Raw genomic sequence first — 19,565 nt, forward strand, 5'->3', positions numbered from 1 at the left:
AGGGTAATCTCCAGCATGCCGAACAAACATGAATTGAACTGAGGCAATGTCAGGGGCATTTAAATCTGCTTGCCTCATCATCCAGCTGCATCTGTCGCTGCCTTGGCCTGGTTTCAGAAGCAGCTGGTCAGCCTCCAATAATGTCTGTCTCCCCAACACTAAAATAGGGCGACACAGAGTTGGGAAGCATGAGTCAGACATTTCCAACTCCTGCTTCCTGTAGCCTTGATGGAAGTCCAGCCCAGAAGGTGTGGAGGAAATATCTTTCACTGGCAATTTGCATGCAATTTAGGCCCAGGGATGTGTCAAGTGGTCTTTATCTGAAGACTTAAGGAGGTTGAGAATGCCTGTGTGATATGCAACTGTCCCTACCGCAACACCCAGCTAAATGCGCTCATTACGGGGCTCTGCACCCATTCGGTTAAATCGCGTTCATTATCTACGTCACAGGGTCACTACATCATTAATGCCTATTCCATAATGACTTCCCTAATTGTACATGGTGTAGCTGTGCCTGACATATGTTTTGTACAAAAGGCATCATGAGATCTTTACACTTGAACTCCTTTATTAACAAAAAACCATTAACAATTACTAATAGGTTATCTACCTGCACTTGCATTTTACAGAATTGTGCATCAAATATTTAAGATTCTTTGTTATTTCTCAGCCCTCATTTGCTTTTCTTGAAATATATATGCCTATTTCTTCTTTATTACTTGTATTGATTTATTTATCCATGGTAAATGGCTTTTACCACCTGTTATTTTTAAACCTTTAACACGTTTGTGCCATTTTTCTTTTGCAGTCCTCCTCACTGTTTTACCAAACTTCATAACTAAAATGAACCCCATGTATGGAGCAACATAATAAAGGTGCTTGCTCTGAAGCAGATATGTTAAATAAATCCGTTCTAACACGAATCCCAGAGATTGGGGAGAAAGGAGGGGGAAGAGCAACCGATGTCGGTTCTTGCTTATAAAATGCATTGAAGTAGTCATCTTATAAAAATAACCAAACGAAAAAAAAAACGAACAAATATTCAGCACAGACAACAAATAAGTGCAGATAGACAGAAGGAAGAAAGATGTCCAAAACCCAAAGGAAAGCTGCCGTGAAGAAGGGGGCGAATGAAGGGTCAGCTTGGCAACTGGAAGGATGGCGGAGGCTGGGTCGCTGGGTGGCGCCGCACTGTTCATGGCAGAAAAGATGACCGAGGCGATGGTTGTAGAACTTGAAAAACAGTTTGCAAAGCACATGGAGGTGATGAGGAAGGAGATGATGGCAGCATTGAAGGTGCTGGTGGAGGAGGCGATTGCCCCGGTGAAGGCGGCGATGTCGAGGGCATCGGCCAAGGCGCGGGAGCAGGGTGAGAAACTGAAGGGAGTGGAAGAGGCCTTGTCACAACACAGTGATCAACTCACCTTGATGGGTGAGGAGCTGCAGAGGGTGGTGGAGGCTAACAAGGATCTGCGAGCCAAAGTGGGAGGACCTGGGAAACAGATCTAGGCGGCAAAATCTGAGGATCGTGGGCCTGCCCGAACTGGGGGGTCTCATAGGGCGTGGAGGCCTAAACCGAAGGCAAATGAGCCGCCAAGAGCAGTGATTATTTGTTTCCGTAGGTACCGCGTGAAGGAGAAGATTCTGTTTTGGGCAAAGCAGAAGCGGGAGGTGCAGTGGGCTGGAGCTGGACTTATATACCAGGACTTTATTGTGGAGTTGGCGAGGAGGCGGGCGGCCTTCGGCCGAGTGAAGACGGCACTGTATAACAGCAGTGTGCAGTTCGGCATAATGTACCCAGCTAAGTTGAGGGTGACCTACAACTCCCAAAGACTTTTATTTTGAGACGATGGAAGCGGCAGAGGCGTTTGTGAAGGCAGAAGGACTGGGGCAGAAGTGAGAAATGGGACCTCGGATTGGTCTTGGACTGAGGGTAGGGGGTGGAGGAGTGTATGTAGCTCTATTTTTCACTGCATGTTGCTATATGTGTTAAATGAGTTGAAATTGCATATTTGGACAAGGTAAGAGTTGGCATTTTCTTTTGTAATGATGGCTCTTTGGGGTTTGCTGTGTTTACGCTGGGGTTGCGTGTTGAAGGGAAATTTCTTGGTTTTCCTGAGAACGGGCGTGGGGGACGGGGTTGGTGGGGAGTGGGGCCTAGACAGGGGCCTCCACACTGACGAGCTCAAGCTGGCCAGTGAACGGGAGTGTGGTGGGGGGAGGGGGGGGGGGGGGGCTGCGGCCATCAGAGCCTGATAGAACAGGTTTTGATGGGCCTAGGACAGGCATTTTCAAAGTCGGGTGTCGGGAGGGTCGGGAGGGTCGGGGAGCCGTCCGTCGCAGCGCTCCCAATTGTGCAAATTTGCGCGCAACAGCCTCAGCAGGCGGCTTTTAACAATGTCGGCTGCGAGCGGACTTCAAAACGACAGCCGCGACCATATAAAAAAATGTAGGCACACTTCGCATGCATGCCTGCTCATCAGTCGTTTTTATACGGTCGCGGCCATCATTTTGAAGGCCACTCGCAGCTGGCAGTGTTAAAAACCAGCTGCTGCGGCTGCTGCTCTAGAATTTGCGCAATCGCAGACGCAGGAGAAGTTTTTTTTATATTCAATGTAATCTTCCTTCCTGAAGGGAGGCAGAGGGCAGGTCACACCCCTCCCGAACGTCGATGTCACATGCTTTGGGCGCGAGTGCGATTCCTCCATTCTGTCAGCAGCAAACAAGTAAATGAGGACCAAGCAGGCTCACCACTCGCTTTAAAGAGAAAATGGTGGGGCGCGAATGTCAGCCGGCGTGAGTAGCGAAGGTTGGCTGGTGTGGGTCTCAAAGGAAACAAAGTTTGAAAAACACTGGCCTAGGAGGTGTGAAAAGTTGGGGGAGTGGGCCGATACTGGGTGAGGTGTTTTCGATAGGAAGTGGATGGGAGGATTCTGGGATGCGGGGGGGGGAACCGGCTCGGGCGCAGACTGGTGCGGGGGCAGATGTTAGCCTTTGCCTCACTTATAGCCCAGAGGCGGGTCCTGTTGGGGTGGAGGTCAGCTTCTCCATCCTATGATACGCCTTGTCAGGGGGGAACCTACTTGAATTTCTTTGACTCTCGGGAAGGCGAAGTCTTAGCTGAAGGGGGTGAAGAAAAGGTTTCACAATTCATGGGGGCTGTTTATTATGCACTTCCGAGAATTGGTTGCCATTGAACATTAGAGGAGTTGGGGGGGGGGGGGGGGGCAGCGGTATTGTTGTCTTTGGTTACACTGTTTATGGATTGATTGTTAATTTGTGTTTTGTAACTGGAATGTTTTGGTCTGTATATTGAGCAGGTTGCGGTTTGTGTGTGGGAGATCGTTATTGAAATTGTTTTTGTTTGTTTATTGATGAAAATGTTGAAAATGAGGAGAATAAATAGATTTTTTTTAAAAACTAATATTCAGCACAAATTTATCAGGAACCAACCCACACATTGGGCAAAGTGTCAGGAAATTACTTTCAGCCGTGAAATCCAAACCTAAATTAATGGAATGAAGGTTTTCTTTTAATCTTTGCAAACATCAGCTTCCTGCATGCACTGGCATAGAAATTTAACTAAGTCGGTGGTAGCGAGTGCAGTTACATGACAGTACAAAGCGACCCATTATTCGTTTCGAATTTGTAAATCAGGTCAGCCAGTGTGACTATTGGGGAAACAAAAACGTCAATGGAAATACTAATGGATTCGTTAATAAGGTGGTGTCGAAGATTATTTCATTGGAGCAGAATCAAGTAAAGTTTACCAGAATAATTTTACACTGTGAGCCCATGTAAAGAATTCAAGTCTGCACTTGCCATGATTTTCAGCCTGTTAAAAAAAATGGATACAAAATCCTGGGACTAACGGATGAATTCCAAACAAACGTTCCCATGAATATGAAGCCCATGTTGGGACCACAAATTCATAACATTTCCCTTGTATCTGTCAGGATAATTTAATTTAGACTTCCGGGTGCGGCTATGCAGAGCTAGGTCGCATATTCGGCAGCTCCCGCTTGGAATGGACATTTGGGCTCTTTTACAGGGCCCCCACGGCATTTGTTTGACATTTCCCGGTGTGGGAAGAAGGCTGCAGCATTCCCCTGACAGTGTCCCCCAGGAGTGTTGTGTCTTTTGGCTACCAGACCCGGCAGAAACAGTGAAGGATTTGGCTTGAGCTGCAGCAGTAGACGAGGGCCTCTTCCAGCATGCAGGCGGGGGAAGGGCAAGCTTAAAGCTGCAATCTGGCTTGACTCTATAAAAGGTGAATTCTAGCAGCAGAGGGAACAACTGTGAAAAGATCTACCAGGGCCATTGAAGAAGCAGGGACGAGGCTTCTGGTGGCGGCCATGGAGGAGTAGGTCGCGCATTCGGCAGCTCCCGTCTGGAGCCGACTCGCAGACCTTTTTCAGGAGTTTCCATAGACTTTTTGGGGCAGACTGGTGAAGCAAACACTGCCAACTTCTATGAAACGGACCAGAAGTGTAACGGCCAAAGGAGCGACACTGGAGCAACGGGAGAAGCGAGGGAAAGAAAACAAAATGGCAGCGGCCAAGGACAAAGGGGAACTGCAGGAGTTCATCAAGCGCTGCTTCGAGGAGCAGCGCGAGGAGATGCGCAAAGAGATGTTGGCGCCTATGCTTTCGGCAATTGAAGGACTCGGGATCACGCAGAAGGCCCACGAAGCTAAGATCTAGGAGGTACAGAAAAGAGTCAGTCAGAACGAGGACGAGCTCGTGGGCCTGGCGGTGAGAGTGGAGCAGAACGAGGCGCTACACAAGAGGTGGGCGGGAAGACTCGAAGACCTGGAGAACAGGTCGAGGAGAAGGAATCTACGAATCCTGGGTCTACCTGAGGGAGTGGAGGGGGCTGATGCCGGGGCATACGCGAGTACAATGCTCGAGGCGATGATGGGCACGAAGGCCCCTTCGAGGCCGCTGGAGTTGGACGGGCCACATCGGGTGCTGGCGAAGAAGCCCGAGGCAAATGAGCCGCCAAGGGCGATGGTGGTGAGGTTCCACCGGTTCACGGACAGAGAGTGGGTCCTGAGATGGGCCAAGAAGGAGCGGAGCAGTAAGTGGGACAATGCAGAGATCAGAATATACCCTGACTGGTTGCAAAGCGGAGAGCGGGTTTCAACCGGGCCAAAGCGGTGTTGCACCGGAAAGAAGTGAAATTTGGAATGCTGCAGCCAGCGCGACTGTGGGTCACATACAAGGGCCAACACTATTACTTCGAAACGCCTGAAGAGGCGTGGACCTTTGTACAAGCCAAAAAGTTGGACTCTAACGGAGGGTTTGCGAGGGTGGGGGGGATGTTTTGGGGTTTGATGTGTGATGGTTGTTGTATATAGGGGGTCAATCACGCGCAGGAAATGTTACATGGGCTGGGGGAGAGAGACAAGGCCGCGACAGGAGCTGAGCCAGAGGGGGCGGAGCGGGCTTTGGAAAGCGTGGGTTTTTTTCCCGCGTGCGGGAAGAAAGGCAAGAAGGGGAACAAAGGAATGCATATGGATTGGGAGACTCCCGCGCGGGGAGGTCAATGGGGCGGCGGGGGAAGCCGGGGTCAGCAGGCATCAGCTGACTTCCGGGAGTGATATGGGGGGAGCAAAAAAGCTAGACAGGGGTCTAGCGGGGGGGGGGGGGTTTGCTGCTGCACTGGCCGAAAGGGAATGGGACACAGAAGAGGTGGTCGGGACGGGGTTCCCCCCTCTGAGGGACTGGAGGGTGAGGGAGGCGTGGACACGGGACTGGCCCAGAAAAGGAGATGGCTAGTCGGTGGGGCGTGTGGGGGGTGAGAGCCCCTCCAATCCGGCTGATAACGTGGAATGTGAGGGGCCTGAATGGGCCGGTGAAGAGGGCTCGAGTGTTCACGCACTTAAAGGGACTGAAGGCGGACGTGGCCATGCTCCAAGAGACACATCTGAAGGTGGCGGACCAGGTCAGGTTAAGAAAGGGATGGGTAGGACAGGTATTCCACTCGGGACTGGACACGAAGAATAGAGGGGTGGCAATATTGGTGGGAAAGCGGGTGTCATTTGAGGCCAAGACTATTGTAGCGGACAATGGAGGGCGATATGTAATGGTGAGCGGTAGGCTGCAAGGGACGTGAGTGGTGTTGGTAAACGTATATGCCCCGAACTGGGATGATGCAGGATTCATGAAGCGCATGTTGGGGCGCATTCCGGACCTGGAGATAGGAGGCCTGATAATGGGAGGGGACTTCAATACAGTGTTGGATCCAGCACTGGACCGCTCCAAATCAAGGACTGGAAAGAGGCCGGCGGCGGCCAAGGTACTTAGGGGGTTTATGGATCAGATGGGGGGAGTGGACCCATGGCGGTTTGCAAGGCCGCAGGCCAGGGAATTTTCTTTCTTCTCCCATGTACACAAAGCCTACTCCCGGATAGATTTCTTTGTTCTGGGTAGGGTGCTCATCCCGAGGGTGGGGGGGGAAGGAGTATTCGGCTATAGCCGTTTCGGACCATGCCCCGCACTGGGTGGAACTGGAGCTGGGAGAGGAGAGGGACCAACGCCCGTTGTGGCGGCTGGATGTGGGAGTGCTGGTGGACGAGGTGGTGTGTAGAAAGGTGAGGGGGTGTATCGAAAGGTACTTGGAGGCCAACGACAACGGGGAGGTGCGGGTGGGGGTGGTATGGGAGGAGTTGAAGGCGGTGATCAGGGGAGAGCTAATTTCCATTCGGGCTCATAGGGAGAAGACAGAGGGTATGGAAAGGGAGAGGTTAGTGGGGGAGATTTTGAGAGTGGACAGGAGATACGCAGAGGCCCCGGAGGAAAGATTACTTGGGGAAAGAAGACGGCTCCAGACGGAGTTTGACCTGTTGACCACAGGGAAGGCGGAGGCACAGTGGAGGAAAGCGCAGGGGGCGACCTACGAGTATGGGGAAAAGGCTAGTCGGATGCTGGCACACCAGCTCCGTAAGAGGATGGCAGCGAGGGAAATAGGGGGAGTCAAAGATGGAAGGGGAGCCACGGTTCGGTGTGCAACGAAATTAAACGAAGTATTCAAGGCCTTTTATGAAGAGCTGTACAGATCCCAGCCCCCAGCGCGGGAAGAGGGGATGAGACGATTCCTAGATCAGCTGAGATTCCCGAGGGTGGAGGAGCAAGAGGTGGCTGGTTTGGGGGCACCAATTGGGTTGGAGGAGCTGAGCAAGGGTTTGGGGAGCATGCAGGCGGGGAAGGCCCCGGGACCGGACGGATTCCCGGTGGAGTTCTACAGGAAGTACGCAGACCTGTTGGCCCCGCTACTGGTGAGGACCATTAATGAGGCAAGAGAGGAGGGGACCCTGCCCCCGACAATGTCGGAAGCGACAATTTCTTTGATCCTAAAGCGGGACAAGGACCCACTGCAATGTGGATCGTACAGGCCGATCTCGCTCCTCAATGTGGATGCAAAGTTGCTGGCAAAAGTGCTGGCCACGAGGATCGAGGACTGTGTCCCGGGGGTAATCCACGAGGACCAGACGGGATTTGTAAAGGGCAGGCAACTAAACACCAATGTGATAATGATGCCATCGGAGGAGGGAGTGGCGGAGATAGTGGCAGCTATGGACGCGGAGAAGGCCTTTGACCGAGTAGAGTGGGAGTACCTCTGGGAGGTGCTGCGTAGGTTTGGGTTCAGGATAGGGTTTATCAATTGGGTTAAGCTCCTTTACAGAGCCCCGATGGCGAGTGTAGTGACGAACAGGCGGAGGTCGGAGTACTTTCGACTGTACCGAGGGACGAGGCAGGGGTGACCCCTGTCCCCCCTGTTGTTCGCATTGGCGATCGAACCATTGGCCTTGTCATTGAGGGAGTCTAATAAATGGAGGGGGGTGGTCCGAGGGGGAGAAGAGCATCGGATGTCGCTATATGCGGATGACCTGTTGCTGTACGTGGCGGATCCAATGGAGGGGATGGTGGAGGTCATGCAGACTCTAAGGGAGTTTGGGGAGTTTTCGGGCTGTAAGCTCAATGTAGGGACGAGTGACCTCTTTGTATTACAGGCGGGGGACCAAGAAAGAGGGATAGGGGACCTACCGCTGAGGAGGGCGGAGGGGAGCTTTCGGTATCTGGGGATCCAGATAGCCAGGAGTTGGGGGACATACATAAACTGAATCTGACGAGGTTGGTGGAGCAAATGGAGGAGGATTTCAAAAGATGGGACATGTTACCGCTCTCGCTGGCGGGTAGAGTGCAGTCGGTCAAAATGGTGGTCCTTCCGATGTTTCTGTTTGTGTTTCAGTGCCTTCCCATCGTGATCACTAAGGCCTTTTTTAAGAGAGTAGGCAGGAGTATTATGGGGATTGTGTGGGCGAATAAGACCCGAGAGTAAGGAGAGGGTTCCGGGAACGCAGTAGGGACCGAGGAGGGTTGACGCTGCCAAACCTGGGGAGCTACAACTGGGCAGCAAATGTGGCGATGATCCGCAAGTGGGTTATGGAGGGAGAGGGGGCGGCATGGAAGAGGATGGAGGTGGCGTCCTGTAAAGGAACGAGCCTGGGGGCGTTGGTGACGGCACCGCTGCCGCTCTCGCCGACAAAGTATACCACGAGCCCAATGGTGGCGGCAACGCTAAGGATCTGGGGCCAGTGGAGATGGCACCGAGGTGCAATGGGAGCATCGGTGTGGTCTCCGATCAGGGGTAACCACCGGTTTGTCCAGGGAAAGATGGACGGGGGGTTCCAGAGCTGGCATCGGGCGGGGATTGGAAGAATGGGGGACCTGTTCATCGATGGGACGTTTGCGAGCCTAGGGGCACTGGAGGAGAAGTTCGAGTTACCCCCGGGAAATGCCTTTTGATATATGCAGGTGAGGGTTTTTGTGAGGCGACAGGTGAGGGAATTCCCGTTGCTCCCGGCACAAGAAGTTCAAGATAGGGTGATCTCGGGTGTATGGGTCGGGGAGGGCAAGGTGTCGGAAATACACCAGGAGTTGAAAGAAGAGGGGGAAGCGCTGGTAGAAGAGTTGAAGGGTAAATGGGAGGAGGAGCTGGGGGAGGAGATCGAGGAAGGTCTGTGGGCTGATGCCCTAGGTAGGGTTAATTCCTCCTCTTCGTGTGCCAGGCTCAGCTTGATCAATTTAAGGTGGTCCACAGAGCGCACTTGACGGGGGCGAGGTTGAGTAGGTTCATTGGGGTAGAGGACAGATGTGGAACGTGCTCAGGGAGCCCGGCGAACCATGTCCATATGTTTTGGTCATGCCCGGCACTGGAGGGGTTCTGGAGAGGAGTGGCGGGAGCAATATCTCAGGTGGTGAAAGTCCGGGTCAAGCCAAGCTGGGGGCTAGCAATATTTGGAGTAGTGGACGAACCGGGAGTGCAGGAGGCGAAAGAGGCCGGCATTCTGGCCTTTGCGTCCCTAGTAGCCCGGCGAAGGATCTTGCTAATGTGGAAGGAGGCGAAGGCCCCCCAGCCTGGAGGCCTGGATAAATGATATGGCTGGGTTCATAAAGTTGGAGAGGATTAAGTTTGCCTTGAGAGGGTCTGCGCAGGGGTTCTACAGGCGGTGGCAACCGTTCCTAGACTATCTTGCGGAGCGTTAGAGGAAGGTTGGTCAGCAGCAGCAACAACCTTGGTGGGGGGGGGGGGTATATATCTTGCTCTGCGCGATTTCTCATTTTTTTGTGTTACGGGGCGGGGGGCGTGGTTATTGTTTGTAAGGGAGAAAAATGGTGTTAAAAAACTTTAATAAATATATTTTTTTTAAAAAGGATAATTTAATTTACCTGGATGTGTCGGACATGGTGAAAAAGCCCAAAAGAATTTCCATTCTTAACAGTCACATCCCTCACCTAGAGTAACATAATTACTGGGGGGAGGAAAGCAGGCACATGCTTACCACAATAACCCTCTTCCTATTCTGAAGAAATCTTTGGACATCCTCTCTAATGTTATGTGGTGGAGAGGGGTGGTGGGGGTGGACAGGAGGAAAGACAAAATTAGAAGATAAATATAGAATTCACCTCACACGTTACCTCGTTATTGAAGGGGATAGGTGGCACTGTGGGGTCCAACTGGAACATGTCTTCACATAATAGAGCTTTCATGCACAATACCAAGCTATCCACATCCTTGGCCAATGGGCCAACTGCACTCTCAACTAGAAAACAATAACGGTTGCATTACTTAAAAACATCTTCTTGAGTTCTACTGTGGTGAGCACTTTCTTTCACTTAATCGCTCTTTCATTATTATCAGTTTTCCCCACAAAATTATTTTATTTGCCTTTTACCCTCATCGTTTTGCTGTGTGGTCACCATTCTGGACAGGGGTGCAAATTTTTCAAATGCTGTGTTTTCATTGGCCGATGTAGATTAGCAGAGGATTGACTTTCCCAGGGTTGACCGAGGCGGAGGAGCAAATTGAAACTCAATAAGGATTCACTGCAATCAGAAATTTGTGACTCCACTCCACAGAAGCAAAATAGGAACTCATGCTGCATGTGTAGAGGTACAAGTCAGCAGAGGTACATTGGGTTGAATGGCTTCCATCTGAGCTGTGATTATAGAATAGTTACAAAACAGGAATCCATTTGGTCCATTGTAACCTCCTCAGTCAATGAATGGCTACCCAGCCTAATCCCACCTTCCTGAACTCAGTCCGTAGTCCTATAGGTCACATGCTCCTAATGGTGAGATCCTAGTGTTTTTTAAATGTGGTGAGAGTTTCTCCTTTCATCACTTTTCCAGGCAGTGTTCCAGCCTCCCACCATATAGTGAGGCCACTGGCTCAGTTGAGGCAGCTTCCCAGTGGCTGGCCATTGGCGCATCAGAGTCTGAGGCTCCATGCCTCAATGACAGTCATGAGGATGATAGCATGTCAGCGAGGCATTTCCCTCATATCTCAATTTCCCTACTGTCTTTGGAAGTCTTCACTTCATTGCAGCCTTTTGGTGCTGACCACCAAAAGCATCCTCATGGTCCCTGACCTGATTCTGCACTGCCCACCTCTTGCGGGGAGGCTGCCAAAGCTCCAAATCTTCTGGCTCACTGATTGAGCCAGCAGCTTTCTATTGTATTTAATAGGATGGTGAATGTGGAGGTGGCCAATTAGGAGACCACCTTTTGCTGCCAACAAGTGCCAGTCTAATAATCTGGATAAATTGCAAAGTATTTAAAAATAAAAATAAACTTAGAGTACCCAATTCATTTTTTCCAATTAAGGGGCAATTTAACGTGGCCAACCCACCTACCCTGCGTATCTTTGGGTTGTGGGGGCGAAACCCACGCAAACACGGGGAGAATGTGCAACTCCACACGGACAGTGACCCAGAGCCGGGATCGAACCTGGGACCTCGGCGCCGTGAGGCAGCAGGGCAAAACCCACTGCACCACCGTGCTGCCCTGTAAATTGCAAAGTTCGTGAAATTTTGCATTCATGCATGGTCAAGGTGCAATGTTAAAGTAAAAGAAGCAGTTAAAGTACTGGGATTTGTTAGTAGAGAGAAAAAATATAAGTAAGCAGATAGCATGTTATATTTGTAGATAAGTACAGGTACATTCTGGTTAACTAATTCAAGAAAAGAAGATTATTACTTGTGGAAGTATAGAGTCAAAGTAGTACAGGAAAATATCTGTTATCCAGCATGCTCTGGAAATGGGAGGGGCCGCTTAATCAAATCTGCCAGTTAACTGAGATGTAAGGTGAGTTCCAAATTTCCAACCAATGAGAAAACTCCAGGATGGTCATGCAAGTGTTGAGGTTTCACAAGAGGTGCAGGAGCATGCAAATAGAGTGAGCGGCCCCAAGGAGAAATGGTGCTGCAGGTTGAGAGCAAGAACTGACTGCCAATAACTGTTACCAGCGAGTTTGGCATCCTCACGCAAAACATAACCCGGAATTCTGGTTGATCGAGTTAGAGTGCTGGATAACAGAAATTTGACTGTAAAATTATTCTAGGGATCTTACAATTAAAATGACAATGGAAGGACAAGAAGCTAACCTTGCTCTCTTCAGAAGGAATGGAACTTTGAGGTGACCTTGGAGTAAAAATTTTGATCGGGAGTTAAAAAGTTGTTTCAGGCAAATTGTTCGCTATAATGAAGGGTAGGCAATTCCGGCAATAAGAGGAAACAAACTAAACATCAGCTGGAATTCTGTACAAACTCACCAGCACTCTGTCCAGGCATTGATGATCTGAGTCCTTTCTTGCTATATAACAAATCAATGAAAAATGTTACCAAAAAAAAAAAAGTTTCCTCTTCATGAACATTAACAAGTGCTCTAATGTGTTGGTCCATAGCAGTGAGATAATTGAGTTTAAATGGAAACTGGCACAGAGAAACTGAAAAAAAACATGAAAAACAGTGGAGTATCCTCCATTAACTGAATCATAAACTCTCAAAAACAGGTGGCTTGGGGCTGGTTCAGGGATTAAACATTTTAAAAGACTGAAACACGTCCACTTAAATTTTTATTGGAGGTGGGGTGAAGGATAGGCGACCACTCCAGTAGCAGAAAATATGTTGGTCATTTCAATATGTTAATGAGGCCATTTGCCTTCATTTTAACAGGAATGATGCCTCAACACCTTTTCTTAACCGTTCAAGATCACCTCTTCACTATCTATGATCTACCCATCAAATGTCCCACAGGAGGAGATTACTCACTCTGAGGACGCACCATCACACGGCTCATACACACTGTCCACCAACTCAGCTACACACACCCATGGTTAGACCAGCAAGGTAGTTCTCGGGTTTTTACATGGCATCTCACACTTCACAAGTATGCAAGATCAAATGGTGGAGATGAAGGCTGCAGTGACGAGTCCAAGTTGGTGGGAGCAGGACACTCCGAGCTCGGTTCAGCTGGACATGGATCAGTCTCTTCAGGGCGGTCGACATGAAGGATAATTCTGAAGCAGTAGGGGAGAATGTGTACAGTTCTGTCATCCTTCCGAGTCGCACTGCGCAAGATTGGAGAGAGAGTGGTAGAGTCTCTCTCTAATACGAGTGCCATGATGTCACTGGCCTTCACGGTGATGTGTATATTCTCATGAAAAGAGTGGCCATTTGCAATAGCATCCTGGTAGTGCAGGCACTGGAGTTCATAGCCCCTCACTCATAGCCTTTCCACTCAGAATGCCACCTTAGGCAAAGTTGATGAAAACCAAGCCTTGGCCATTCAACAAACTGATGCGCAGAAAAGTGTTCTCAGATCATTGTTATCGGTGGTGTCAGAGTGGGGGCAAGAGGTAGGAGATGACATTTAGGTGTAACTCTGTTCAAAGTGCTCCCACTTTTCATCATTGTCCCTCACCCCCATTCAGAGGCCTCCATGCTGCCTTCAGGCTCGAAAACCCAGAGGAACAAGACCATCTGAGCAGTCAGAGCAGGGATACGAGCAGCCTGCCGAAACCAGAGGTAGCACCATGTAGGAATTGTTAAAAAAAATAAAGAATTGTAGTTGCACGATGGTGTTTAACACAATGTTAGATAAGTTTCTGCGTGTTTCTGTAAGATTTAAATTATTTGTTTGCACCATGTTGTTAATTTTTACCTGCTGTCTGGCTTGTGGCAAAGTTGAATGTGAATTGGGTGACTATGACAGGGATACCTCATTGATTGTAGGGCTGGGGTGGGTGGGTGAGAGGGTTCAGAATTTGGCTGTAACGTGGGTGTATTGTTTCCATCTCACTAAATGATGCCAGAATTAAGGCCATCCATGTGCCATAATGGTATCCTTACCACATCAAAGTTTCTCCTCAGTGTGCTCCTCACCTTCTGCAGCTCCAGTCTTCCTCACTACTATTTTATGCAAGGTGCAGCAAATGTTGCATATCCAGGTTGAAAAGTAGTGAAGAGCAGCCCACCCCCAGAACCTTCTAGGCACCTGAAGTGCATCATCAGCATCCTGACTGCACATTCGCCTACAGCTCTTGTGGTCAGATGGCTGTGACTGTGTCTCTCATAGGCTCGCCTCCACCTGTGTGCTGCTCACAGGTGTCATCGGCCAGGTCTTCAGTGGCTCGTTCCTGTCTCTGAAGTGCCAGCTCTTAGCCCTGCTCTGAGATAGGATTAGCTCAGGGGAGGTGAAAATCATCATGGTGATCTTTATGCGTTTGGACACAAGCCATGCGTTCATGGAAGGGAATCGCCTGCGGTTGTCCAAGACTTCCAGTGTGGTCTGGGAGATCCTTGATTCACACATGTGCAGTGGATGACTCCTGGACCTGTTGGAGGCCAGTCAGAGCTGCAAATCCGAGTGCTCGCTCTAGCTGACAGGCTTAAACAGTTACAAAGTGCTTACCAGTCCGAGCGATGCCGTAGGTGCATCCCTCGAGATGTGTTAGTAGGCAGAAGATTCTGCAAATATTACTTGCTGATTCCTTGTAGCAGCCAGAGGTGAAGAAATCAAGGGCAGTGGTGACTTTGACTGCTACTGGCCATGCATGCCGAACAAGAGGCTTGACAAGAGATCTTTTTCCAGTGGCTGTAAATGTCAGTGGCCATCATGTCAAATCCTGAGCCTCTTAAGGATCATGTCCAGAAAGCTGATCATCTGTTTATAAACTCCTTGAATGGGGTATTGTGAATGGATAATGCCTTCAAGGGCTACACCTCTGTTCCCTCTCACCTTAGGGACAGAAGGTTGGTGAGGAAAAACCTGCAGCTGGAGCTGGTCCTGCTGCTTATCTTGGTCCTCACCGAAGGTTCAAGGTAAAGCAGCACATGCGGCACTCGTTCTGAACTGATGTTTGCCAGATGGGAAGTATAGATCAGGGTCTGGGTTCTCCGGTCTCCCAGCCACGTGTTTCACTGCGGCGCCCCAATGCTGGCAGCTGGATTCTATACTCTCTCTGCTTGCCAACGGGATTTCCCACTGAAGCCACCCCATTCCTCTGGGGAACCCGTCGGCGGGGTGCACTGCCAGCGGGAAGAATGAATGAATCCCCCAACGGCCAGAGAATTCCAGCCAAGATGCACACTTGTAACGGATAGTAAAATTACCTCCACAATTATTGCAAATGGCCTCCAAAGTAACGAAAGCACGTGCTCAGAGAATAAGTCCTGCGAAGAAGTGCCTTTCAATGCCACGTCCGACAACTTAGCGAACTCGCTCAACCCCCTCAATTCCTGCAGTTGTCTCGCCTCGGATTTACTGGCACGTTCCAAGAGGGTGGGAAACCCCTTCCCTCAGAATATAATTTAAGGAGCACAGTGCAAATGGCTGCAGAGTGCCTTTAAAGTGTCATAACTGGTAACCCACCTCTTCCAAAGTGGTTTCACATGCACAGTAAGAGTGAAGTTGAAGATGGAAGCCTGCAGATTGCTGCACACTGGCCATTCCAGCCCGTTTAACCAGCCATCCACTCTCACATCCACTCACTTCCAGCACCCACCCCCAAACACACACACACACACCTCTGCAAGATTTTGACATCCTGATGGCGCGAGGATTATGAGGAAATCGCCATTATTGAGAGTAAAATTGTGGTTGAACAAAAGGAAAAATAATTGATGCGTTTTTACCTTAGTCGTTTCCCAGTTGATTTGAAACCACAGATTCCACAAAATGCAGCTGGCACCCGGATACTGCCACCGATATCACTTCCGATGCCAAGAATAGAACCACCAGCTGCGATCAAGGCCGCTTCCCCACCAGAGGACCCACCGGGCGTGCGCTTGTTATCATGTGGATTGACAGTTTGCCCAAATATGGGGTTACTGCACTCATAGCTTTAGCAAAGAACACATCATTATTCGTCTCATGAATTGTTTCATATTTCCCTGCCTTTCCTACATTTTGATTTCTTACAACAGTTAATATAGCAACAGATTAGTACAGCCCCTTTCCAGATTCATGACAATGTTAACCAATAACCAGGGCAAGGAGCTGATTCCCCCATAGATTTTGCTCCCTTTAAGCAGCAAGCCTATCTGGCTCATACCCTGACAGCATAGGTGTAAAAATGATGTGTAAAATTTAATTTGATTGGCCGAGAGACCAGAGGTCTACAAAATTGTGAGGGGTATAGACAGAGTGGATAGTCAGAGACTTTTTCCCAGGGTAGAGGGGTCAATTACTGGGGGGCTTTGTTTTAAGGTGCGAGGGGCAAGGTTTAGAGGAGATGTACGAGGCAAGTCTTTTTGCACAGAGGGTATTGGGTGCCTGGAACTCGCTGCCGGAGGAGGTGGTGGAAGCAGGGACGATAGTCACGTTTAAGGGGCGTCTTGACAAATGCATGAATAGGATGGGAATAGAGGGATACGGACCCCGGAAGTGTAGAAGATTTTAGTTTAGACGGGCAGCATGGTCGGCGCAGGCTTGGAGGGCCGAAGGGCCTGTTCCTGTGCTGTACTTTTCTTTGTTCTTTGTAATAATCTGGTGAGTGAGTTTCTTTACACAGGTGCAGTGAACTTTCATTGTCTGACATCTGTATATGGTGATAATATGGGGCGGAATTCTCCGGAAACGGCGCGATGTCCACCGACTGGCGCCCAAAACGGCGCAAATCAGACTGGCATAGCGCCGCCCCAAAGGTGCGGAATGCTCCGCATCTTTGGGGGCCGAGCCCCAACCTTGAGGGGCTAGGTTGGCGCCGGACTAATTTCCGCCCCGCCAGCTGGCGGAAAAGGCCTTTGGTGCCCCACCAGCTGGCGCGGAAATTACATCTCCGGGCGGCGCATGCGCGGGAGCGTCAGCGGCCACTGACAGCTTCCCACGCATGCGCAGTGGAGGGAGTCTCTTCTGCCTCCACCATGGTGGAGTCCGTGGCGGAGGCGGAAGGGAAAAAGTGCCCCCACGGCACAGGCCCGCCCGCGGATCGGTGGGCCCCGATCGCGGGCCAGTCCACCGTGGGGGCACCCCCCAGGCCAGATCGCCCCGCGCCCCACCCAGGACCCCGGAGCCCGCCCGCGCCGCCTTGTCCCGCCGGTAAGGTAGGTGGTTTAATTTACGCCGGCGGGGCAGGCATTTTAGCGGCGGGACTTCGGCCCATCCGGGCCGGAGAATCGAGCGGGGGGGCCCGCCAACCGCGCGGCCCGATTCCCGCCCCCGCAAAATATCCAGTGCCGGAGACTTCGGCAACCGGCGGGGGCGGGATTCACGCCAGCCCCCGGCGATTCTCCGACCCGGCGGGGGGGTCGGAGAATTTCGTTCAGGATTTTTCTTTTGTGATCTCTTTTGTCAGTGTGTCAATCTTTATTTGCACAAGGTTAAGAGCTGTCAAAGAAGTGTCAATATTTAATGGTCTGTTTCATGTGACACATCTATAGGGTTCAAACAAAATTATGAGTTGCTGCTTTCTTTTCTAAGCAATTTCACAATGCCATTGTCACAATCGTATCATAGAATTTACAGTGCAGAAGGAGACCATTCAGCCCATCAAGTCTGCATAGACCCTTGGAAAGAGCACCCTTTTGTAATCCCACCGCCCCCACCCAACCCCATAACTTAAAAATGCCACCTAACCTTTTTGGACACTAAGGGAAATTTAGCATGGTCAAACCACCTAACCTGCACATCTTTGGACGTGGGAGGAAAACGGAGTACCTGGAGGAAACCCACGCAGACAAGGGGGGAAAGTGCAAACTCCACACACAGTCACCGGAAACCAGAATTGAATCTGGGTCCCTGGAGCTATGAGGCAGCAATACTAACCACTGTGCCACCGTGCTGCCCAGAATCAGTGATACCTATCGATATAACTATAGATATCATTGATTCTGTAGACAGTATGCACTGAGGGAATTGGCATGGAAGGGCCATGGGTTGGCCTGGAGGATATGAGGGGACATAATAATAATAATAATAATCATCTTTAGTAGTGTCACAAGTAGGCTTACGTTCAAACTGCAATGTTACTATGGAAATTGTCCAGTCGCCACACTGCACCCTGTTCGACTACACAGAGGGAGAATTCAGAATGCCCAATTCACCTAACAAGCACGTCTTTCAGGACTTGTGGGAGGAAACCGGAGCACCCGGAGGAAACCCACGCAAAGGGAGATTTATTCAGTCACTTTAAAGTAATGGCTTTACTCCTAGATATTTATTTTGTGTTGTTTTTAAACTGTGCTGAGTTTTAATACCTTTGAAGCTTTAATGAGGTTTTCAGATTGCTGTTTTTTTTATGTATGTCTGTCAGATCTGAGGCACTGGTTGTGCAGACAGATTCAGAATTGAACATGAACATTTTAGACTGATGCAGAACTGCACTATCCAGCCCCACTACAAGGCACATGCTTTTCTTGCAAGTGACATTTAACTTCTTGTCACTCGAGAGTCATTTTCATCTTTTCAATTATTTGCTATATATAAGCAGCAAAGGATTTTGATTGCTCCATCCACTCTGATCACAACAAAGTATGAACTGTGCTACAACCTATCGAGAGATATTAAGATGCTGGTTTATATCATTGCCCTATGCTTCTTGTTGAAATCTTGCTGAACGAGATTCCTCTTGGACTATGAGTGACTTGGACATAGTTTGTATTAAGTTTTCATTTTGTGGTAAGTAACATCAACTCTCTTTGCACTTTTTGTGCTCTGCTTACTATGGTCATCGCTGATCTGGTGCCATGCTTATGAAAAAATGAAATGAAATGAAAATCTCTTATTGTCACAAGTAGGCTTCAAATGAAGTTACTGTGAAAAGCCCCTAGTCGCCACATTCCGGCGCCTGTTCGGGGAGGCTGGTACGGGAATTGAACCGTGCTGCTGGCCTGCCTTGGTCTGCTTTAAAAGCCAGCGATTTAGCCCTGTGCTAAACACAAGCATTAACCCTTTACAGGTGTCACCAGCCTCCAATTGCAGCTCAATAATATATTACCTTAGCATGGACTGAGGGATATTAGTTTTCACAAAAGGAATAGCGCCTTGTTTCTTCAGCACTTGCACTATGACACTGTCCTTCATTGCAGGCTGCTGTAAGAATGTCTTAAGTCCACAAGTTGAATCATGATCCTGTGTTAAAAAAATGAAATGCTTTTTGACAAATAATACGTTTTTACTGTTTTACTTGTGTGACAGCATAAACTGCTAAAAATCATAACAGAATATACAGATGGTTTTTGCTCCCTTACTCATTTAGCCTAGGCGGAGGTCTGATGGAAAAAATTTGAGATGCGCTCTGCTTGGAGAAATGAGAATCTGTCTGGATTTTCAGCTGTTTAGCGTTTTCCGAAGGCATACGCATGTCCCATCCTTGGAGTCTATGGGTAGGTATTGCCGACAGTTGGGCACTTGCACAGCAGTGAACCCAGAAGAAAATTAGGAGGAGTACCAATGGGGCCCACGCATTTCATTTCTATGGCCTCTCAAAGCTTGTCTGGTCAATGCACAAACACTTTGCTCACCCAACTTGAAGGATCCCCAAGAAATATAAAGCATAAAGGACCTAGTCATGTGAAACTCTGCTCCTCTTTACTTATTTCCGCAAATGGGGAAAGGAATATCGCAGCCAATATGATCCAATTGTACAGTCATTATAATCATTGGTATTGTCACTAAACACCTCCAGGGATGCAATCACTTCTAGATCAGCACTGTCTCAAGGGAAGGAAGAAACATAACTCTTCATAACAGGCTTGCCCAAACTATCACTTGGTGGG

At 49.5% G+C, this 19,565-nt stretch overlaps 1 protein-coding gene across 2 annotated transcripts in view; it reads right to left on the minus strand.

Moving 5' to 3' along the window:
• The window catches only part of faah (fatty acid amide hydrolase), a 109,787-nt gene that overhangs the window by 54,554 nt on the left and 35,668 nt on the right, over positions 1–19,565 (minus strand). The window contains exons 4-7 of one of the 2 annotated variants that reach the window (XM_072510681.1): positions 18,785–18,918; positions 15,483–15,689; positions 12,119–12,159; positions 9,972–10,108 (exon numbers count right to left, since the gene is read on the minus strand). In XM_072510681.1, coding sequence (XP_072366782.1) covers positions 9,972–10,108; positions 12,119–12,159; positions 15,483–15,689; positions 18,785–18,918 — 519 coding nt within the window. The remainder of the gene's footprint in view (positions 1–9,971; positions 10,109–12,118; positions 12,160–15,482; positions 15,690–18,784; positions 18,919–19,565) is intronic. The other variant, XM_072510682.1, reaches the window with a different exon arrangement.

The sequence above is a fragment of the Scyliorhinus torazame genome, chromosome 7, assembly GCF_047496885.1.
Source record: "Scyliorhinus torazame isolate Kashiwa2021f chromosome 7, sScyTor2.1, whole genome shotgun sequence".
NCBI classification, from domain to species: Eukaryota; Metazoa; Chordata; class Chondrichthyes; order Carcharhiniformes; family Scyliorhinidae; genus Scyliorhinus; species Scyliorhinus torazame.